The sequence below is a fragment of the Colletotrichum lupini genome, chromosome 5 (assembly GCF_023278565.1).
Source record: "Colletotrichum lupini chromosome 5, complete sequence".
NCBI lineage: Eukaryota > Fungi > Ascomycota > Sordariomycetes > Glomerellales > Glomerellaceae > Colletotrichum > Colletotrichum lupini.
Genome location: NC_064678.1, coordinates 1318760 through 1340450, shown reverse-complemented (window position 1 = coordinate 1340450; position 21691 = coordinate 1318760). Strand labels below are relative to the sequence as shown.

Genomic DNA, 21691 nt, shown 5'->3' with positions numbered 1-21691 from the left:
AATTATAAAAGTAATTAAAGACTGTGCGACTTATAAGAAAAGTAAAAATAGCTTATATAAACTTTATAATAAGTTATAACTACTATAATTACTAACGGAAGTATAGTAATTAATTATATAGAACTTTATTATTAAACTACTAAAATTTAGAGAACTATTTACTAAAGTATAATATAATAGTATTTTAGTTATAGTTAATCAACTTACTAAGTTTACTTATTTTATTCCTTATAAGAAATCTAGTACCGTAAAAGACCTAATATACGTATTTATTAAGGTTATACTTTCGAACTATAGTTTACTAAAAGAAATTATTTTTAATAAAAATAAGCTATTTATTTTAAAGTTTTAGAAATCCCTAATTTCGTAACTTAGTATAGACTATAAACTATTAATATTATTTTATTTATAAACCGATAGATAAATAAAAAGGATTAATTAGATCTTCGAAATATACCTTCGTTATTATATAAACTACGATTAGGATAATTAAGTAGTACTTTTATTAATAGCTTAGTTTATATATAATAATATAGTTAGTAAAAGTATAAAAGAATCTCCGTTTTATTTTAATTACGGATTTTAATTAATAATATATAAAGAAGTATAATAAGGACTATAAGCTATAAAAGCTATAGTAAACGTAAGTAAACTTAAAGAGATTTATAAGTAAGCCTTATTAAACCTCGAGTTCGTATAATAATATATAAAAAAGAACGTAAATAAATTAAGGATTAAAGGATTATTTTTAAAAAAGGGGGATAGCGCTTACCTCTTTTATTATAATATTAAAATAAAATAACTAAGTAATAAATTAGATTATAAAAAACTTAGACTTTTTAAAATTATTAAAAAGGTCTTATTAATTAATTACGAATTAAAATTACTAGATATAATGCGATATTATCCCGTTTTTTATATTTTATTATTTAAACTTATATTAAGAAGTTTATATACGGAAAATTATATTATTATTAAACTAAACTAATTAGAGTACGAAGTTAAACGAATTATTAACTATAGAATTAGGAATAAAATATGAGAATTCCTTATTAAATAAAAAAACTATAAATACGAAAAAAATATATAAGAACTTATTATAAACTTCTAAAACTCTTAGGAATTCTTTTCAAAATACTAAAATTAAAATTAAAATTAGAATTCCTAGTTATTATAATATCCTAGTTAATTACCCCGAAAGTATTACTAAATTACGCTTCCTACGTAATAGCCGATTTATTTTTATTAATAATATTAAAAGGATTAAGAATCGCTTTCCCCCTCTTAAATACTATCCTTTTTTTTAAAAAAAAACGATCTAATTTTAATAAAGATTAATCTATTTTAGCCTATATATAACGTAAAGCTTTTACTTATTTTTAAAGAAAAAGCTTTTTTATTTCCTCCTTACGTTTTAATTTATCGGCTTTAAATAAAAAACGATCTATTACGAATACGATTAATATAAAGAAATACTAAAAAAAAAAAAAAAACTTATAATTATATATAGTATTAGTAGTTACGTGATAAGAACGACTATAACGTATATACTCGTAATATTTTAATTTACTTTTTAATATTTTATATTTTTACCTTAACGAATAATAAAATAAATAAGGTATTATAATTTCGAATCCTCGCTCCTTAATTTTAAAAATAAGCTTTAGTTAACGATATATTTAGTTAAATTATAATACTACTAACGAACTTTTATTATTATATAGAAATATAAAAAAGGAGCTAAGTAGGATTTTTATTAAAAAGAAAGATATAATTAAGGTAAAGATCTAGAGGTTAATAATAAAAGTCTACTTATTATTTAATTTATAGACCTTGCTAACATAGAATACTATTATTACCGTTTTTATTTACTTTTTAAACTATACTAAGTAATAAATATAATACCTTATTACTCTATAATAATAGTATAGTACTTATAATAGGGCTAATATTACCTAGACTATAAAATTAGTAATAAATAACTAAGAATTGGGTAACTAAGTTAGAGTAGTTATTTACGATAATACTTTAAATAACGATACTTACCTAAGTTATTTATATCCTATATTATCTTATACTTATACTTAAAAAGATATTTTTAATTAGAGGATAAAGTATTACGGTTATATTCTTAACCTCGTTAATAAGGCCTTTTTATTTAGTAATAATAAAGAGGTATTTAAATAAGAATTAGATATATTAATTAATACTAAGTAACTTTAAAAAGATTTTAATTTTTAGTATATAAGGGGCCCTATTAGTAAGCTTTAGAACGTTATTAAATTTATTTACTTATTATTTTAATAATATAAGGCCTTCTTCGAGGTTAATAATAAGACTAACGAGAATAATATATTTACTCTTTTTAAGGAGTCGTTATAAGAGCTTATATTAATACTTAATAACGATATAAAATAGAATTTAATATACTTTATAATATAACGCTCTTTATAAAAAAGAAAGTAGATTTACACTTTTTTAATAACTAGTCGAGCTTATAAAGATCTAAAGTAACGGATCCTTATTAAAGACGTTCTTAATAATAATAACTAATAGTTATTAGCTAAGCTAAAGGCGGTACTTAAGCTACTTTATTTTTAAATAATAAGATACTAGGGCTAGAGTAAAGGAGATAGTTATAACTATTTATAAAAAATAATAATAAGTCTCGAGTACTTTATTAACCGTCTCGAGGAGTAAAAGAAGTTATATAATAAACCTTTTAAAAAAAAGATAGATTTTATAGCTTTTTAAATTATAATATTATAATCGTAATTAACGTAAATAATACTACCTCGTTAGTAATTAGCTCGTTATTAATTTATATCCTAACCTCTTTCTTAACCTCCAATTTTAAATAGTATTCCTCGTTATATTTAGTTTAAATATATACTTAGGGAGCGGGTAGAGCTACTTTTTAGTAATAATTTTAACTTATAAGGATATTTCTAACTATTAGTTATTAATACTTAGTAAGTCCTTAATAAGTATTATACTAAGTTAAGTAATTCTCCGCTCTATGCTATAGTAATTATTTTTTATTTTAAATAAAGATTAAAATAGTTAAAAAAGAAGTAGGATATACCCGAATAGAGTTACTAATTATTTAATACGAAAAAGAGACTCTACGATTATTAATAAAAATAGTATATAGACGAGATAGTAAGTCCTCTTTTTCCTCGTTATTTAAGTCCTTCTTTTTTATTATAATAGTTATAAGCTACTTTTAATACCCTTATAATTTTAAAAAGTATTATAAAAGACTTATAGTATTAGTAATAATTAATATTTTAAATAATAAACGTAGTAATTAACTACGTACTTAAGCTTAATTAATATTACTTATAAACTATCCCTTAGCTAGTCCTTAACTTAATTTAATAGTAAATTAATTATTAGCTAACTTATTTAATATTAAGTAAGCTTATATTTAATATTTTTATAATCCCTATAATAGTAATAGACTACGAGAGGATATTTAGCTTTGCGAAGTTAACTTTAATTTTATAATAATTATTAATAAAATCCTCTACGCTAGAAGAAGTCTAATATCTTAAGAACTAGTTTTATAGTAGTATTATAAAAGTAAGAGGTTAATTTTTTAATTAGAAAAGCTAATCGAAGTAAAGTCTATAAGTTAGTACTATAAGGACTTTCGTAATAGCTTTATTTAATTCCTAATTAAAAAATCAGTTAAATCTATTAATTAATTATTAAATAATCAAATATGGCGCGAGAAATGAGCTAAATAATTAAATACGAACCTCATATTTAATTTGTTTGTATGGGTATAAGCGCTAATCCTCCAAAGACACTAACTAAAATAGAGACGAAATGAGTCGGCCTGAGGTTTATTTGAAAATGCCACCGCAAATAGCTTCTCGCTCTTCTGAGGAGGCACTTGAGGAATACGACTTCGTCAAGATGAGTCTCGCAGATCTTCAGCAGTATAGCCGGCGCACGATGATCGAGACGGGAGGGACAGCATTGGTGTATAGACAGCCATAGCAGGTTAAGACCAAAACATCATCTTAGAGCTAGTGTTTAATATCAATAATAGAGCCCACCACCTCAGTCCAAGATTGCGGTTATTCGACAAGCGAGCGTGCTGACATCAGAATTACTCCTAGAAGACGACACAGTAGCTTGACCGAGTCTCAGGAATAACAAAATCTCCCTGAATGGTTCAGGTCTCATGGAGCCACTCGCTGTGTCGGCTCTGAAGACTTCACTAAGGGAGGGGATGTCTAGGCTCTAGTGGTCTTCTCGAGCGACATGGAAAGTACGTATTCGCAAGTATCTGTACCCAGAATCGACTTCTAATAGTTGGACGATATTTAGAAGCTAGACTGCATGCCAAGGCTATCGGTTCAACTGTCACGCTAGGAGAATGAAGGATTCTTCGAGATACGCTAGTTCTAGTCACACTATTGAACCTAAACTCGCCGTTGTCGCACTAGCTTCCGCCGTACAGCCGTTCCGAGCAGAACTTAAGGTAATTATTCGCACTTCAGCATTGTTGTCCGAAAACCTTGCCCTAGTTTCGCTTAAGTAGACTCCTTTGGGCATTGATCCTTGCCTAAGGCTTGCTTGCAAGCGATATTCTTGCTGCCCTTGATCAATTTGTAGTCACGTGGAGTCGCGAACCAATCTTCAGACTCCAATTTCCTCCCACGGTTATGGAAGGAAGCGAGCCAGAATGGTATCGACCTCGTCCCAGCAGCAATCACCCGTATCCGAATCTCGCTCCCATGGATTTGGATCCTTCTAAGGTAGGCTGCAGACGGAACGCTACTGCGTCTTAGACTTTTGTGTTTGAAGGTTGTCATACGACTTCGGACTTGGTCGCAATATCACATTTAGAGAGCACGCGATCAATAGAGCACGCCTACCTAGCCGAGAAGATTCAAGTCATTGATACTAGGTAAGGATACTAAGAAGGGAAGAAGGAGGCACGGGAAGGGGATATTATGCTCGGGGTAGGCCTTCAAAGTAGGATCATCTCTAGCCAAATCTGACGAAGTCTGACTAACAGAAATCAATTACCAACGGCCCCGATTAAGCAGAGAGACCATGGTTGAAACCTCGGGAATCAAAGAATACTCAGAGAAGTGATCCATACTGCTCATCCAGAAGAGGATTCGTTTGCATGCTATGAGATACACAGCTCGCAGCCCTGGAATCTTCCATATGTGGCGTGGCATGACGGCCCTTGGCCACCCAATTCGGGGCCCAAACAACATCCCTGGCATAATGGGATACCGACGAGTGGGACGTCCTGTCGAGTATGTCAAATCCATCAATGTCTTTCCCAAGTATCTCACATGTGGTACACACGTTGGTGCCTGGTAGGCTCCATCAACTACTGCGTATGCGGGCAATAATTCCCAATACTCCGGACACAAATCAGCTCTTTCCAGGGCGGGATCACTCCCAAAGCCCTGTCGACAACATGGAAGCCATGCGGACTTTTAATCCTCGACCAACTGATAGGACAATTCTCTCAGGCGCAGACGTAAGTCGGTTCATCACTTTGCTCGTCTGTTGCGTCGCATCGTCCCACATCGGTCGAGGCAAGTATCCGTACGGGTAACTGCTTGCACCACATGTCGTCGATATCTGATCTTCCACTCGACGACGTTGCCATCGACGCCTCTTTAATGGGCCGTTTTCCCACGCTATCCAACGACCGTTGAAAAATCATAACCCGCCACTATCACTGGTCCGGTCCATTTCGGTCCCCTTGCTCGTATGAACAGGGCTAACGCACTCGGCCCCCATGCTATCACTTCTCACTCGCCAACAGCCTTGGTGGGTTCTCCTATCCGCCCCTTGAGGATCGGTCATCAAACACTCTTCTCGTTGCATCTCCTCCCCGGCTTCACTCGGGGACCGTGGCTCCACTGGCGTAGCATTCGGAATTCCCAGAGATTTGTTCGAGAGTCCAGACTTCGTACTCTCCCAAACCAGACTACTCGCTACGCTTCCTCGCTACCGTCGATGAAGGACTTGGGAACCGGGGAAATACTAGCAAGGAGGTATGGCGAAGGGGCTCGTTATTCCTGAGTGATGTGATTTGATAGGATGTCACGGCATCGGCGTTGAGTATACCCGTAATGTGATACATCTGGCTTCGGGGCCGTATCTTGATCCGGCAATCTGGTCGGGAGGTCACCGACTGTCTACGCAGTAGAAAACTGCGAGGTGCGTTACATACAGTGTAATATGATCTGGTATGATTGAACACGGAGTACATGTCGGATATACATGGCGCCGCGCGGTATTGGCCATGCAGGACAGCCGTCCAATGTTAGCTACAGGATAGCGCGATTCTTATGCATGACTGTGACTCCCTTGTCGAATGTAGATGAGTGGGAATTGCAGGGACATGCACACGAGAAAGACCTATGCTGCCCTGGTCAACACAACTTTGCGAGAACCAGACTGCTGGGCAGATGGTATCGAGAAGGAAAGGAATGGAACGGGGGAAGGTAGGGCGGACATGCTGGTCGGAAGACATCAAGTGAATCCGAGCCAATATTTGGGGATCGGAGCATTGTCAGCAAGCGTGATCCGATCTGATGTTTAGCTGTCAAATGGTACCAGTCAGAACTTTGAATGGTGAGGTTGGTTGCCAACTGGTTAGACCATCCCGCTAGTCAAACTCAAGACTAGCGAAGCAAGCCAGCAGCGTAACGTTCCATTTCGAGGCTTTTTCTGGAAGATCGTGTTAATGTAGTCAACCGTCTATTATGACATGCTCCCTGACACGCGCTCTCTCTGTCAGTTTCGAATTTTGTCAGACGGTCAGAGTCGTCATCTCTTCGCCCTCCGGTAGCAGTCTCGGGAAGCAGCAGGAACGCAGGAGATGGGCTGCAGTAATCTAGGTGACACAGAACGCGGCGCTTTACCAAATCTATGGCTTCGTAGCGAAAGGGGAGGCAAATGACCGAAGAATATCCATGTTACGTGCTTGCAGCAGGATGACGAGGGTGTCTGTACGGAGTACGTACTTCGTCGTGTAGCCAGCGTGCTGTGCCGCAACCTTGCATGGCTGAGGCAAGGGTTGTTGGCTGCGGGCGAACGAGAACAGAAAGACGCCTGAGAGAAAAGTCTGATCTGCGACCGATGTTACCGTTTTCGGCGCATCTTTTCCTCTGCGTGGGCGATGAATCATGAGAGTAAAGTGCTGATGGAGACGGTGGATATCTGTGAGGGGCGAACGAGATAGCATGAAGAACGAGATGCGATCCAGGACGAGCTTTTCCCGTCATCGCCGAATCTGGTGCGTTGGCGTGTCTTGATATGGTGATGCCTCAAAGACCTGGTGCTGGTCGTGATTTAGGGGCAGCCAATGGGCCAGCTTAGAGTACGAAGAGGCTTGGTGTTTGAGAACCAGGTATTCCTTGTGGACTTGAAATGCGTACCACGGCTGCGAGGGACTGAGGTGAGTGAATTATCCTTGCAGAGACCGCCGTAAGTGGTCGTGAGAGGCGCGGCTGCTGCGCTAGATTACCACATCCTTTCCGTGTATACTTCGGTGGAGTTACGGCATTGTTTCCCGGAAGCCTCCACCGCACGAGAATGCTTAGCCAGACACAGGCGAGAAGAGGGAGATGGGAAAATCCGTCTCTTGAAAGAGTGGTTCTGGGGGAAGGGGGGCCTAGCTTTACAAGGTTGTGGGAGTTGAACTCCGTAAATAGGGAAAATGGCCAAGAACGCCTGAAAAGGCACAGCAACACGAAATCTCCCACTTTTCTCTTTGGCCTGTGGGTTCCTCGGTGGAATTACGTACGGGCCCAGAGGTGAACTTTTGCAATTCAGCCTTTCTCTCTGCCTATCCCCCACCCCTCCTAGCCTGTCCGAGATTAGCGGTTCTGGGGGTTGGTATGGCATCCCCTGCTTTCTAGCGAGGCGCTTTGGCTGTCTCGCTAACCTCCCCCAATTCCCTTTCTGTCTCGACAACTCGCCAATGATTGAAATGAGCTGGCGTTCGAGCAAGCGATTGGAAACCAAAGACTTTTCGAAAGTAAGGGCCATCGTCAAAGTGTGGTTGAAACTACCGTTTGCTTGTCGGGCCGGGGTGTAGTAGCGGCGACGACCGCGCACCGTTCCGTTGTGGCACAGACATTTGGCAAGCAAACAAAACGGGTTTGTTAAGCCTTTTTCTGCTCCCCTTCGCTCCCTCCCGCGCTCCCGCCCTCTTCCCTAGTGTGCCAGTGCCTGTTGTTTGCCTGTAGGTATATGCCGCCGAAGGAACAGCGCCCGTTGGAAGGGAGAGGATGGGGGGACCCAGACTTGCCCGTCGACGGCGTCTTTCCTAGGCCCTTGGTGTGTGGGTGTGTGTGTGTAGCATAGGTGGCGCCCGGGGGGGAGGTCTCCGGCGATCCTCCCGCCTCATGGGTGTCTCTGGCTGGGCTACCCTGGCCAGTGGCCCCCGACATCAGGCGATTACTCTGGGCAGGGGTCAAGGGAAGTGGGATTAGAGTTTTCGGCTCAAAAAGAGTACCACAGTGGGGGTGGTTCGATGAAAGGTCGAGGAGAGACCGCGGTCTGGTTGCGTGAAATTGGATGACTTTCGAGTTCTCTTGCATCGGATGTGAAGCCCTTTGGGCTGATGGTGCAGAGACTGGTGGGAGAGTTCTGAGAGATGTGTTCCGCGCCCAGGCCGGTCACCACACATACAATTACATTATTGCTGCATCTCATTGGTGCCGTACGCTCTCTTGCTCGTTTCATTTGCCTGCTTGCCGCACAGCCGCCACTGTTGCTGCATAGAATTCTGACTTATCGTCCATTGTTTTCAGCCGTTGCAAAAAAGAAAAGAGGCCTGGTCGAAGTTATACACGCCCCCCAGCCTCTCCCCAAGACCAACCGATTCGTCCAACGGGCAAGCCACAAGAAAAAGCACGCTCCAAGCAAAGAAGCTGCCCAGCAAGAGAAAAGGCCCAGTCAAGCACAGAGCAGCCATGGCAATCTCACAGCAAGGACCCCTCCCCATCATCATCGTGGGCGCGGGTGTCAGCGGCCTGCTGCTTGCGCAGTATCTCCGCAAGAACAACATCCCCTACCGTATCTACGAGCGCGACACGGACCTCACAACCCGCGGCGTCGGTTGGGGCCTGACGCTGCACTGGTCTCTCCCTGCACTACGATCCTTGCTGCCAGATGATCTTGTTGCGCGGCTGCCCGAGGCCTACGTCGACCAGGCTGCAGTCGCTAGGGGTGAGGCATCTGCGTTTCCCTTTTTCGATTTGAGCACCGCAGAGCTGAAAGGCGCCAGCCCCCGTGCCCCGGAGAGTCTGAGGATTAGAGTTACGAGGGAGAGGCTGCGCCGTTTGGTGGCTACAGATATCGATATTCAGGTATGTTTGCTCTCCCTTAGAAACCCCACCTGCATATCTTCAACGGTTGGACACGAGGCACTTGGCAATGCTCCGTAAACAACTCCCGTGCTAAGTAGCAATCGCAGTGGGGGAAAGGCTTCACGAAATATGAAGAAAATGAAACCGGTGTCGCTGTCTACTTCGAAGACGGCAGCTCGGTGGCCGGTCGCGTGCTCATTGCCTGCGACGGGGGCCCCTCCCGTGTCCGGCGCCAGCTCTTCCCGGAACAACATGAGAGATACCGGATTCCGGTTCGGGTGCTTGGTCTCAAGTTGCAATTGACTCCCGAAGAGATGGAGCCGATTCGGAAGCTGGACCCCTTTTTCCTGCAAGGTGCATCTTCTCGGAATGATACGTTTCTCTATCTCAGCAGTAAGTTCCTCCCTTTTCTTAGTTTTATGATCAAAGCGTAGGGAGCAGTGTCCGATCTTTTCTCTTTTCTTCATGTCACGAGAGTGGCTCTTGACACCCGATCAAGACGAAAGCGAGGTCTTTTCTCTGTACCGAACCAGGGTTGTCCCTGAGCCGAGAGTGCTACCTTGGGACGGAGACCCTCACCTCCCCTTGCCTCTCCATCGTCTTCCTATTGACTTTCTCTCTCGCGCGCGCCTGTACGCAGGGCGGAAAAAAGAACAGGGCCCAAAAAAGATAGAACGAGAAGCTAATTACACATTTTCCCTAAACTGCAGTGCTTGACGCTCCTGGAAACAACGACGACAGCACGGGCAAGTACAGCTGTCAACTGTGCGTCTCATGGCCGGATCGTCCGGGCTTCCTGGGTAAGCCGGAGCCGGTCAGCTATCCGCAGACGGACGCCGGCAAGGTCGAGCTCATCAGGTCTTTTGCCGAAGGGTGGTCGGAGCCGTTTCGCTCCCTTGCACTCGGCATTCCCACTGACACTGACGTGAAACACCTCGATCTCTACGACTACCCTCCGCCAAAGGGGTTGAGGTCCAAAGGGAGGGTTGTGTTGATGGGCGATGCTTTTCATGCGATGGCGATGTGTAAGTTGAACAATATCCCGTGCCTCTTTTCTTGTTGACAAATCTCCCCGTTTGCCTATTTTCTCCGAAACGTTTCGTTCGGCATTGAAGTCTGGGTTTCTTGGCCTCTCTATCTACCATACCCTTGAGGGTGGTTCGTCTCAAATAGACGAGGATGTATGGCTGACGGCACGCACAGACAGAGGCGAGGGTGCCAACCACGCCATCCTCGACGTTCTCGACTTCGCAGAGACCGTTGGGTCGAAGTTGAGCGGCAGTAACAACAGCTTCGCGGACCTCCGAGCCGTTCTGGACATTTACGAAGATGCCGTGGTCTCCAGAGCCCGACCCGGCGTATTGGCGTCGCGGCGGGCCTGCATGGATGCGCACGACTGGCCCAAGATTAGCCCTACGAGTCCGCTCCTCAGCAAGCGGGAGATGAAGCTTCAGTTTGATGAAGAGTAAATGGACTATGGAACTTGCGGATAGCCCACCTGTAGCTCTAATAATCTTTCTAGTCTAATTGATTCATTCATGACATAAACATAGGCATGAAAGATCGCGTACACCGTGTTCTTGGGAATGGGGATCAGCATCGTGTTGTGGGATGTATGGGGTGATGGGGTGATTTCTTGACACGTAACCGTCCCTCCACCTCCTCCCAACCACCCCAGTCTGTTGTGCTTCCTCCACCGCGGTGTGGAGAGATCAGCAAGACGAGAGCCCTGTGCTGTGCCTGTGCTGTGCCCTGCCCGTGCTGTGATGATGACCAGGTTTCCCCCCATCTTGCTCCCGCCGGCTTGCGATCGAGGGTATCATTCTCTGCAGAAGCGAATGAGTGATGATGTGATGCGGTGCGCTTCCGTCAGATCCTCAACCGAATTCCGAAAAAGGTGAAGTCTTCAATGGGAAATGATCGCTACTAATGAACAAAAGCATCTCACGTTTCGTGTGTCCAGCGCCTCTAACGCCCTACAATCGATCTATCGAATTTGATCCTTTTCTTTTCCCAAACAAGTCCCTTTTACACATTATCATGTTACATTGTCGCCATTCAAATGCTTTTTAGTGCTTTCAAGTTGTGCTGATGCGTGATACTCTCCATCTTACACATCTGAATCTCGCGAGTCCCTCCGTCGCGTGCCGCCGCCTATCCCACCATGCATTCCTGCTTTGCTGTCCACCCTGTCGTCGACCTGGACGCTGTACGTCACCGACTTCATAATGTTGCCGGGCAGAATGTTCTCTTCGCTGCCGTTGTCGCCCTTGCTGTGGTTCGCCGAGGCGAAGACGGACTTGTCGTGGTTCATCTCGCTGAGCTTGTACCGTTCCGCGCCCTTCAGGTGGCTTCGTCCGTGCGATGAGCCTCCAGAATACTTTGAGCGATAGTTCTTGGCCTTCTTCATGCACACAGGTGCCAGGAACGGAAGTGAAGATACGATATTCTGCCCATATTCATTAGCCATTTTGGTTCACCGGAAGACACGGGAAAGGGGAAAGCTCGCGGCCGCTTCTCCGGAAGAAAACGTACGCCAACGTTAAATTCAATGGTGCCCCACAGGACCAGCATCGTTGAGTTGCCGTCGCCGTACTGGATGCGGTTGATCTCGAGGTATCGCAGGATAGAGCAGAGCGTCGTGAACAAGCCAAGGAGGAAAATGGCAATAAGACCGGCCTTCTTCTCCACGCGGACGTTGAGCTTGAGCAGCACCGGGATTGGCAAGACTGCCACAACGACGTCGGAAATGATGGTGACAACGGCGTATGCGGTAAAGGATGGGCCCGCGGGCAGACAAGTTCCCGCTTTGAGGGGGTTCCATGACTTGTCGACCGGCGTGCAGGCGAAGACAAGGGAGAATGAGCACCCGAGATGAGCGATGAAGACCAAGATGATGGTCAGCCAGACGATGCGGCGATAGTTCTTTTGGTCGGTTCCCTTGAGAAGACGCAGATAACTGATCAACAGGGCAATCTTGAAAAAGCTGATGCCCAGTTGGTAAAATGGGCGACCCGCAAAGTTGATGCGCGTGTATAAAATCAGATTGTCCTTTGGCCTAAGCTTGATGGGTAAACCGAGGCCATATCTCGTTTCTGATACACCATATTAGAATCATTGGTGGGAGACATCCAACTTTCGACGTGATACTTACGTGCAATGGTAAGGCCGGAATAGATGAGAGCAAATACTTCGGACAAAATCGACATCCAGTCATCGGCAGCCAGACCTCGGGCAGAAAATCGGATCCAGATTCGAGAGCCCACGACGATGACTGAAAGCACAGAGAGGACAATAACGACGGCGATGATGGTCGGCCATTGCGATATGGCCTCGACCTCGGGCGTGGCGTTGAGAACCCAGCCCATAGCGGCGGTTTATAAAATACAACGGTCGTTGCAGCGGCTGCGTGGCGCTGAGTCGTAAATCCAAGACAAGCCCAACAAACTTCCCGATGAAGAACGCCGAGGTCTTTCGTGACTCGTCTAGCGTTGCCGCGATGTGGTGTGTAACTGTGGCTTGCAACCAACACGATTTTGACGTCCAACGAGTTTCCGAGTTCCAACGAGAAAACCAAGACCAAATCAACGCGGGACCAACGGCGTAGTATAAAACCGGGCTCGAATGGGGGAGAGGAATGAAAAGGCCAGCGGATGTTAAGGGGACTTGGACTCAGGGGAGAAGCGAGGATGGAGAGGAGGGGGGAGGCGACCAGCCGACTGGTAAAATAAGATCCTAGCCTGCAGGTCGAAAGCAAGGGACACTTTATGAATTTGGTGGAGAGTAGTAATACACAAACAGCATCCGCGAACGTTAAACGGCTCAGAGACTAGGGGGACGGTTGGCCACTTTAATCTTTATTACGTCGTATGGTGCGTTGCGGTCTTCTACCGCCCGCTCGCGCGTGGGATATGTGCGTGGCGCTGAACACTCTGTGTGTGATGAGTGGTGCAGCATGGCCCCTTCACCTTGCCTTTTGCTAGCTAGGAACATCACATTATCCACAAGGAACAAGAAAATATGAGCCAGCCGCTTTGCGTATGCGTGCTCCGAGCTTCTGGGAACTTTGGGAAGTCAAAAAGAAAGGAATAAGCTATGGGGTACGGATACGTGCCTACCCAGCTCTATCCTTACGAGGAGGGGAATCGAGAGAGTATCCCCGCCTGACCTTGCTGCTTCGACGCCCTGAAAAGCTCGCAGGTCACGACATTTGGGGCAGGTCAAGAAAGCTCACAAGTGACAAGGCAGAAATGGAAATCTAGGATGCCTTGTCTCGCAAAGGCAATCGGTCCTCAAACTGTCCCAACCACCGCAAGGATTGAGCCAGTCTGGATGGAATCCGTGCAATGTGATAGGGTTTTGGGGCCTGGTGCTGGCATGGCCTTGTTAATGTCTCGATGTTCGGCCGCTGGCCCAATGACCAGGCTCCGCCAGGAACCTTCACTCATCGGACATGGGGCGGCGGCCAGAAAAAGTTGCCATGGCAAGGGAAATACAGTGATGCCACGCCATACGCAGCAGTGATGGGTGGACTGTCTTCGGGTTATTCGTAAATCGAATGTGACGCTGGGCAGCATGAAATGTGAGAAGCTTCCAAAGAAGAGGAAGGTAGCTCACGGAAGCGCGGGAAAGACGAAGTGTTTGGGGGATCACCGCAAGAGGCTCCGCAGCGAATGCATCGCTGCATCGTTCCCTTTTCTTGCGATTTGATGCATCGTCTTCTTTCTGGGTTTCTGGCTGCTACACGCTTAAAGCTTTGCCAAGCCTCCCAAGTCTGGTTTCCGAATTACATTATTTCTTCTTCCTGGGGCCGGGACTGGGCTGGCTTCGGTCGTTCTCCATCATGCCGTCCGGAGTACCATCCGAAGAGGAGGGGGGTGTGGCTGGCGTGGGACTCCAAAATGCGTGTGGTTACTTCGGGACAGGAAAACTTCCACGGAACAAAATTGCTCTTCGGGAGAATACTTTCAGAAGTTACCAAATACGACTACGGAAAGGCAACGGTTGGCTTGGGTTAGCAACGTCAACCGTGGTACCATGGTGCAACAGCCTACGACGGTCGACGAACCGGGGTTCTTGGGAGGGGAGAAGTGAGAGAGGTTAGGCCAAAAGCAGAAGATGCGACGGTAAAGGGACGCGGGCGGTGCTAAGCGGCATTGCGTCTGCTGCAAGTCGTTGGCAACTTGCAAGGTCTGAACGGACCACGGACGGTAACTGTCAAACTTCCACCGTTCGTGGCCCTGGCTTTTTCTGCTCTGTTGACTGTTGTGTCGGCGCCGAGGCGAAGGTTGACAGTTGGAAAGTTTCTCTTCCCGAAAGTCTACTACTGTGTTGTGTGCGTAATGCGGAACTTCCTACGCAATTGAGTCTTTTTGGTGTGTCTAGAACCCCAGCAAAGCAGGCGACAAAGATTAACATCGTTCGATGGCAGAAGCCAAATTGACACTTTGACAAGTCCAGTAAAAGTCGGCTAGACCGTCCCGTCTTGTCGCCTTGTCATTATTAAAAACTGCCCCCATTTCTGCCCGTCTTCTCGCAACGCCCCCGCTCGCAGGAGAACTTTTTTCCCTTTTCTGCCCTCTCATTTGCAGAGAGCTTAGAGCCTCACTGCCTCATTACCACTTGGCCTCTCAAAATTCCCAGCTATCTGCGCTGGCCCGCCACATCACGACGACGTCTTCTGGGTTGATGACTCGGATGTACGATAAGAATCAGCAGGCCGCAGATGAGCGGATGGGGATAACTTGCGAAGCAGTCTAATAGAGAGGGGAGGAGGGGCCCTTATTTGCGGTCGCCATCAAGCCTGGATCCCCGCGCAAAACCACTCTGAAGAGCGGGCCGACGAGAACCCAAGAGCTTTAGAGGTCCCAGAATCGTCGCAAAAGTCGCAAAACGAACTGGTATTGGCAAACAGATTATAGGCTAAGAGGTGATGCGGCCGGATATGAATGGGACAGGGCCTCTTCAATGGGCCTCTTTCAATGGGGTGAACACGCCGTAGCAGGCCGGGTTCTGGCTTCATCTAGATCCAGTCCTCGCCTGAGAGGTACGGATATGCCACCACTTCCACCTGTCTATGGAGTACCTCGTACTTGGGGCAAAGAAGGAGACTAGAGGAGTATGTACATACATAGTAACTTGTCGAGATCCATCGCTCGCCAGACCGGATATCCCTCGTTCTCGAACTGGAGGTCCAGGTTGCATGCATCGGCCACCGGGGATCGGGCCCCAGTCTTCCTTCTCGTGAGTTAGGGTCCCCCCGGTCCCCTGCTCCAACTACGCAAACCTTGCATACTGCAGGCGGGGATCGGGGAGCTGCGCCGTACGGTACGCTAAGCTGTTGGTGTGGTCGATTTTGGGAGGGAAAAGTGACAATACCTGCATCGACATGGGGTGAGATGTACTTAGGTGAGACCTGCAGCACGCAGGTAGCACGTTGCTCGTCTTGTCTAGCCCTCCTCCTCTCCTGCAGCTGTTCCTCATCATCCAAGTTCCAACAAGATATTCTTGTTCAAGTGTTGTAACCTGTGGACTGTGTGGTGGTGGTTCTGATACCATTCTTGTACACATCTCCTGGCGGGGTCCCTTTTACTGGACGAACTACTAATCAGTCGCATCAACTATTGTCACTCGTTGCTTTTCCTCCTTTTCATTACGACTTTCCCCTCCTCTTCATCCCGTTTTACTTATTTTACCTTTTTCTTTTCAATCTGACACCTGCGCGGATATCAGATCAAAAATCTCGACTATCCCCCAATCCAACCCTCTTTAGCCTTCAGTCCCGCAGCGGAAGCCTGTGCGCGCCTCGACGTCGATCACCAGACGACGGGCCAACTTTGCTTTTGGCATCTCCTTCCCGCTACTGAGTGCTAAGGTAGTAATCGAGAAAGGGTCACATCTCTTCCCATTGTTTTGCTTATTCTATCCTACCGTCTTACACCTACCGGCGCCTAAAGCAAGACAAGACATATATACAAAGCAAACATGTCCGTGGACGAGAAGAACCCTCAGGACTTTGAGAGCTCGGCCGCCTCGTCCGACTCTCGCGCTGATACGGGCAACATCGACGCCGCGTGGAAGTTCCTCAACGACCATCGCGATGCCGGCACCGACACAAGCTCCGTGGACATGAAGGCGCTCAGACGCAAGATCGACTGGCGCCTTGTCCCCCTCATGTTTCTCTGCTACACCATGCAGTTCCTGGACAAGGTCATTCTCAACGTGAGTCCTTCCACGTGGTCTTCCAAGATCTCTCTTCCCACTACAACCTCTCTCTCATCCAGCTCATGTTTGAGCGGCGTACTTGCTTTTGTGACCTGGCTTTGTCTCTCACAAGGTCACCACGCGACCCAATGCTAATGTGATATCTGATAATGTAGTACGCCGCCGTCATGGGCTTGAGCAAGGACCTGAAGCTCGTCGGCAACGAGTTCTCCAACATTGCAACCTTCCTCTTTGTCGGTCTTCTTTGCTTTGAGGTTCCCAACAGTAAGCCTTACCCCATCTTATTCCCCATATCACCGGAAGAAAAGCAAGAAAAGAGAGACTCGAACGATGTGGAAACTCTGGAGACGCTTGGAGGGCGATGGAGGAACTCGAACGTTGGAGAGACACGAATCATCAAGACTCGGATCATGAGCAGTTTTCAAAAGGAAAATAAGAGACATTGAGACTGACACAACCTCCTTCAACAGTCTACTTCCTCCAGATGGTCCCCGCGGCCAAGTGGTTGGGCCTCAACGTCATCCTCTGGGGCACCGCGACCGCCTGCGGTGCCGCCGCCCACAACTACCAGTCACTACTCGTCTCCCGTGTCTTCCTGGGTATCTTCGAGGCCACCATCGGCCCCTCCCTGATGCTCATCAGCGCCCAGTGGTACACCAAGTCCGAGCAGGCCCCGCGCTTCTCCTTCTGGTACCTGGGTCTCGGCCTCGGCCAGATCCTCGGCGGCGCCATCTCCTACAGCTTCCAGCACATCGCTCCCGGCGCGGGCCTCGCCGGCTGGCGCATCATGTTTGTCGTCCTCGGCTGCCTGACCGTCACCATCGGCATCTGCACCGTCCTCTTCGTCCCGGACACGCCCATGCAGGCCCGCTGGCTGAGCGACACCGAGAAGGTTGCCCTGCTGAAGCACGTCAGCGTCAACCAGACCGGTATCGAGAGCCGCAAGTTCCGCCCCAAGCAGATCCTCGAGGCTCTCATGGACCCCCAGATGTACCTCATGGTCGTCGCCGTCGTTCTCGTGCGTTATGTCCCGTGTAGCTCCAGAAGATGTGTAGTTCGAAACCCGCTGACCCCTTTTACGCAGCTGTCCGTTTCCAGCGGTGTTGTCACGACCTACTCTGCCACTCTCATCCGCAACCTCGGCTACGACTCCAAGCACGCCGCTCTGATGAACATGCCTTCCGGTGTTGTGAGCATCTTCTTCACTCTTCTCGTCGGATACGGAATTCGTCACACGTCCAACCGGTGGGCTTGGATCGTCGCCTGCATCATCCCAGCGTGAGTCAATAGTGAATCTAGCGTCCGAAGAAAAAGCAAAATACTAACCCTGCTCAGCATCATTGGTGGCGCTCTGATGTCTTTCCTTCCCGTTAGCAACCGCTCTGGTTGCTTGGCCGGCATCTACCTCGTCAACGCCGTCGTTGCCCCCTTGACCGTCTTCTACGCCGTAAGTACACCTCCGAGTCGCGAGATGTTTGCGTCTCAAAAGACCGTAGACTACATGGTAGCTCTGTGGACATTAGACTGACATAACATGCAGTGGACTGCCGCCAACTTTGGAGGTGCCACCAAGCGTGCCTTTGCTGCCGCCATCGTCTCCGGCTCCTTCTCGCTCGGCAACATCATCGGACCCCAGACCTTCCAGGCCAAGGACGCGCCCGAGTACCGCCCGGCCAAGATCGCCGTCATGGGCACCCAGGCCGGCTGCGCCGTCGTCACCCTGGCGCTGTACGCCTACTACCGCTACGAGAACAAGCGCCGCGGTGCCATCAAGCAGTCCGAGGACGCCTACATGGCCCCCGAGAACTGGCAGTCAATGACTGACAAGGAGAACAAGTCGTTCCGCTACACTTACTAAGGCAGCTGTGCTGAACGCGGGTAGTATGCACAGAGCGCACAAAGTTCCGAGTTCTTGTTGAAGAAAAGAATAGTATACTTATAGATGTATATAGCATTTGGGCAAAAGGGGGGAGGCTTATTGTACATTACTAGATCTTGGTACTGACCAATGAGACCACGTATTTACCGACGACTACACGTTGCGCCGTCCGTGGGACTCTTTTTTGGTTTCAGACGAGTTGGGTCTTACGCGCCGATACAAACGACATAGCTTTTCAGCTTACATGCCCGTTACAGTTTCAGGCTACATTTATCTCGCCAACGGACGCTTTAGACTGGCTCTACGTCCGATGCTTTGCCTGCCCGTCCACCCGAGGTGGACGGGCAGAGGCAACGTATGAGAATAGATCGAAAAAAGAAGATGTTTGGCCATCCATCCCTTATTCCCGTTGCGTGTCATGGCGTTAATTAGTCTGTTTGTGGTTGATGTGTAAGGCTGACTGGACGGCGTACGGCGCCACGGTTCACCAAGTCCGGTCATAGTACCATCCGGCCGGCACTTGGAGGGTGTTGGCGCTGCGGCTGTCTTTGATTTAAGCTTCATCTGACCGCCCTGTGTCAAGTCTGTCGTGCGGGTCGCTCGGGAACCTTCCACCCACTTACCGGCGAAGCGTAAAGAGAAAAGAGGGAAAAAAGGGTGACAAAGGAGAAAACCCAAAAATCCATCGGAGGTCGGTGCTCACGGCCAACTCTAACAAACCAAGCCAAACCCAAGGCCTCTACGGCAAAGGCCCTAGAGACTTGGGCCTAAAGACGCATAGATTACCAAAAGAGGTTAGCGCTTCCGCTATGCTTTTTGACAATGGGATAAAAAGATGGGTAGACACTGGGCTGATAGTTCTTCAGGTTAACTTGCACTGTTCAGGTGTAGTGGTATTCGCCTAGTCTGCTTGGTCAGATTGCGACCCTAGCCTCTAGAGTCTACTATGACATTTAGCCAATGACAGCTAGCTTAATGAGGAGCTTACTCGCGTGGCAAGGCACCGGCACTGAATCCCGTCGGATTTTATGTGTAGGAGCTCGCGCGCGGAAGCGTCAATCTCTGAGCCATCTTATGCCAAGGTCTTGACAAGCTCCTTGAATTCCGCCTCGGTCATCCTCTGGACCCCGAGCAGTTCGTTGGTGGCATTTGTGTCAAAAGTGAGCTGGAGCTCTGGGTCATAGACGAATCGCAAGACGATATCTTCGATGACGGACGCGTCAAAAACCCCAGAGAGGAGCTTCTGCACGCCCCGCTCGTAGCGCTCCTTCGTGCTGACGTTGATGACTTCAATGTCTATATCGGGCAGAGCTTCCTTGACTAGCTCCATGATCCGGTTCTGCGTCAGGTTGATCACCTCGATCGTCAAGATCTGGTTCCTGGTCGCGTCGGGTCGTTTGAGCACACCCACAACCGCGTTGCCAAACGCCTTGCGCGTGCTCAGCCCAAATCGGACGTTGCCGTCCTCGTGGATGTAGAATTTGCGTTTGGGGAGGCACATGCCGGTGTCGCAAGTCATGATCCATTCGATCCAGGGCCCGCCGAGGATGCTGGTATACTCAATTCGCCCTGCCTCAGCCGCCTTCTGGAGCGCCTCGTCGACTCGAATCTTGGAAGCTGAGAGGGGTACGGATCGCGCACTCGGATTCCGATGGTCGGAGCCGAACTCCGAGGGAATGAAGCGCTTTACCTCGGCGGCGATGGCAGCCTCAAGGATGCGCAAGAGGAGGGCTTCGAGGTGGCCTGGAACGACGCAGACGACGGCGTCAAACCCACGGAAAGCAACGGTCAAGTCGTCCAATGATTCATAGTCGGCTGCGACAGTCTTTACTCCCGGGGGGAAGGTCTTGGCGTTGGAACCCCGGGTGATGACGACAAGGTTAAAGATGCCGGCGGCAGCGAGTTGGTCGACTATGACATGCCCGAGGTCGCCGGTGCCCTAACGTCGGGTAGTAAGTATGGGATGGGTGGTACAGTGGTCAGTGCAGTGCAGTTTGATCGGGCTGCCTATGTTAGGCTTTATTAGGGGTACGGAGTAACCGTAAACGTTTAGTAGTGTAAGGGTAGTGTATCCGTAGTGTAGGGGCAAAGGGGAAACGAGGGATCCACGATGCGTGGCTCATGCAATCTGTAAAGAGTAGGTTGAGTGTGGCTTACTCCAATAACGGCAATGTTCTTCAGGGTAGCCGCAGTCATGGTTTATTTTTGTCGACTTAATAGGTTGTCTCAGGTTGTAAACTTTTCTACAGAACAAGGGGGCCTGATTGATAAAGCGTGTCTGATATATCCGTAGGCTAAAGACTTTCAGTGTTAGAATGTCGATGACTATTGTTAGTATCCCTATTACAGGGTAGTTAGTTCGAACCGTAGTTAACGAAGAGATTAATTAAACTATATAAATATCTACGTAAGTATAAGAAGGAGGTTCTAACTATAAGTTAGGCTAGTTATAATAATCGTAAATAGGGCCCCTAATTAGCCCCTACGTAGTCGGCCGTACGCCGCGGTCGAATTAAATTTTTAATTTAATACTAACTTTCTCTTTTTTTTATTAATTTAACTACTATAGTTAGAGGTATAATTTAACCTCGGGCCCGTTTACTAAGTCGTCTCCTTTTCCCCTTTTTTTTTACTCTTTTTATATAACCTATCCCTCTATTTATATAATAACTTTTCTACTACTTACGAATTACTCTAATCCCTTATTTAATACTACTTTTATAAAAGTATCTACGAGGTTATTTTTATTATTAATCTAACGGATCTTAAGTATTTTACGCCTTTCGTACGATTACCTAAGGGCTATAATATTAATTATAAGCCTCTTTTCCTTCGTCGTTCCTAATTTAATAAAGTATTCGTATAATGAGTAAGAATCGGTATAAATAACCGTTAAAATAGGTAAAAAGCTAATTTAATTAGTAATCTTCCTTAGCGTTATTAAAATTATATAAGAGAGGTTAACGCCGTTAATTATATTATAAACCTCTGATACTAATACACTTCTCGTTACCTATTTACTTTTAGTTAACGAGTAATAAATTATATTACTATATATAATAAATTCGCTCTTACCTATACTCTCGTTAGCTAAAATAATAATATACTCTAATTACGAAATAAGGTCGTTATTATTTATAAATAACTTATTAATAAAAACATAGAGCTTATTAGTTATAAAGTCGATTAAGTAATAAATAAGACCTCGATTAAGATTTATCTA

The 21691-nt window shown here is 46.5% G+C and overlaps 6 protein-coding genes across 6 annotated transcripts; 3 read left to right on the top strand and 3 right to left on the bottom strand.

Annotated features, from left to right (window-relative positions):
- Nucleotides 1-202: 202 nt before the first annotated feature.
- On the top strand, nucleotides 203-352 carry CLUP02_09813 (uncharacterized protein; the record flags this gene model as incomplete). The annotated part of the gene is made up of 1 exon (XM_049288791.1): nucleotides 203-352. A coding segment is annotated over one exon (150 nt), but the record flags the coding sequence as incomplete, so codon positions are not given.
- An 8617-nt stretch (nucleotides 353-8969) lies between these two features.
- On the top strand, nucleotides 8970-10834 carry CLUP02_09812 (FAD binding domain-containing protein; the record flags this gene model as incomplete). The annotated part of the gene is made up of 4 exons (XM_049288790.1): nucleotides 8970-9410; nucleotides 9464-9758; nucleotides 10076-10390; nucleotides 10569-10834. 4 exons carry the CDS (start codon nucleotides 8970-8972, stop codon nucleotides 10832-10834), a joined length of 1317 nt encoding a protein of 438 aa, XP_049145934.1.
- Nucleotides 10835-11475: 641 nt separating this feature from the next.
- CLUP02_09811 (ATP synthase F0) lies at nucleotides 11476-12733 on the bottom strand (the record flags this gene model as incomplete). The annotated part of the gene is made up of 3 exons (XM_049288789.1): nucleotides 11476-11814; nucleotides 11901-12460; nucleotides 12520-12733. The coding sequence occupies 3 exons, from the start codon at nucleotides 12731-12733 to the stop codon at nucleotides 11476-11478; spliced, it is 1113 nt and encodes a 370-aa protein (XP_049145933.1).
- Nucleotides 12734-13252: 519 nt separating this feature from the next.
- CLUP02_09810 (uncharacterized protein) lies at nucleotides 13253-14783 on the bottom strand (the record flags this gene model as incomplete). Its single annotated transcript, XM_049288788.1, has 9 exons — nucleotides 13253-13297; nucleotides 13362-13422; nucleotides 13534-13594; nucleotides 13664-13731; nucleotides 13810-14058; nucleotides 14156-14329; nucleotides 14394-14511; nucleotides 14568-14685; nucleotides 14754-14783. 9 exons carry the CDS (start codon nucleotides 14781-14783, stop codon nucleotides 13253-13255), a joined length of 924 nt encoding a protein of 307 aa, XP_049145932.1.
- Nucleotides 14784-15332: 549 nt separating this feature from the next.
- Nucleotides 15333-19425, top strand: CLUP02_09809 (major facilitator superfamily transporter; the record flags this gene model as incomplete). Its single annotated transcript, XM_049288787.1, has 16 exons — nucleotides 15333-15453; nucleotides 15528-15608; nucleotides 15666-15692; nucleotides 15794-15927; nucleotides 16098-16231; nucleotides 16322-16676; nucleotides 16745-17006; nucleotides 17060-17607; nucleotides 17674-17867; nucleotides 17925-18093; nucleotides 18130-18428; nucleotides 18472-18503; nucleotides 18603-18823; nucleotides 18924-18970; nucleotides 19052-19262; nucleotides 19360-19425. The coding sequence occupies 16 exons, from the start codon at nucleotides 15333-15335 to the stop codon at nucleotides 19423-19425; spliced, it is 2901 nt and encodes a 966-aa protein (XP_049145931.1).
- Nucleotides 19426-19540: 115 nt separating this feature from the next.
- Nucleotides 19541-20664, bottom strand: CLUP02_09808 (uncharacterized protein; the record flags this gene model as incomplete). The annotated part of the gene is made up of 2 exons (XM_049288786.1): nucleotides 19541-20407; nucleotides 20626-20664. The coding sequence occupies 2 exons, from the start codon at nucleotides 20662-20664 to the stop codon at nucleotides 19541-19543; spliced, it is 906 nt and encodes a 301-aa protein (XP_049145930.1).
- Between the last annotated feature and the right edge of the window lie 1027 nt (nucleotides 20665-21691).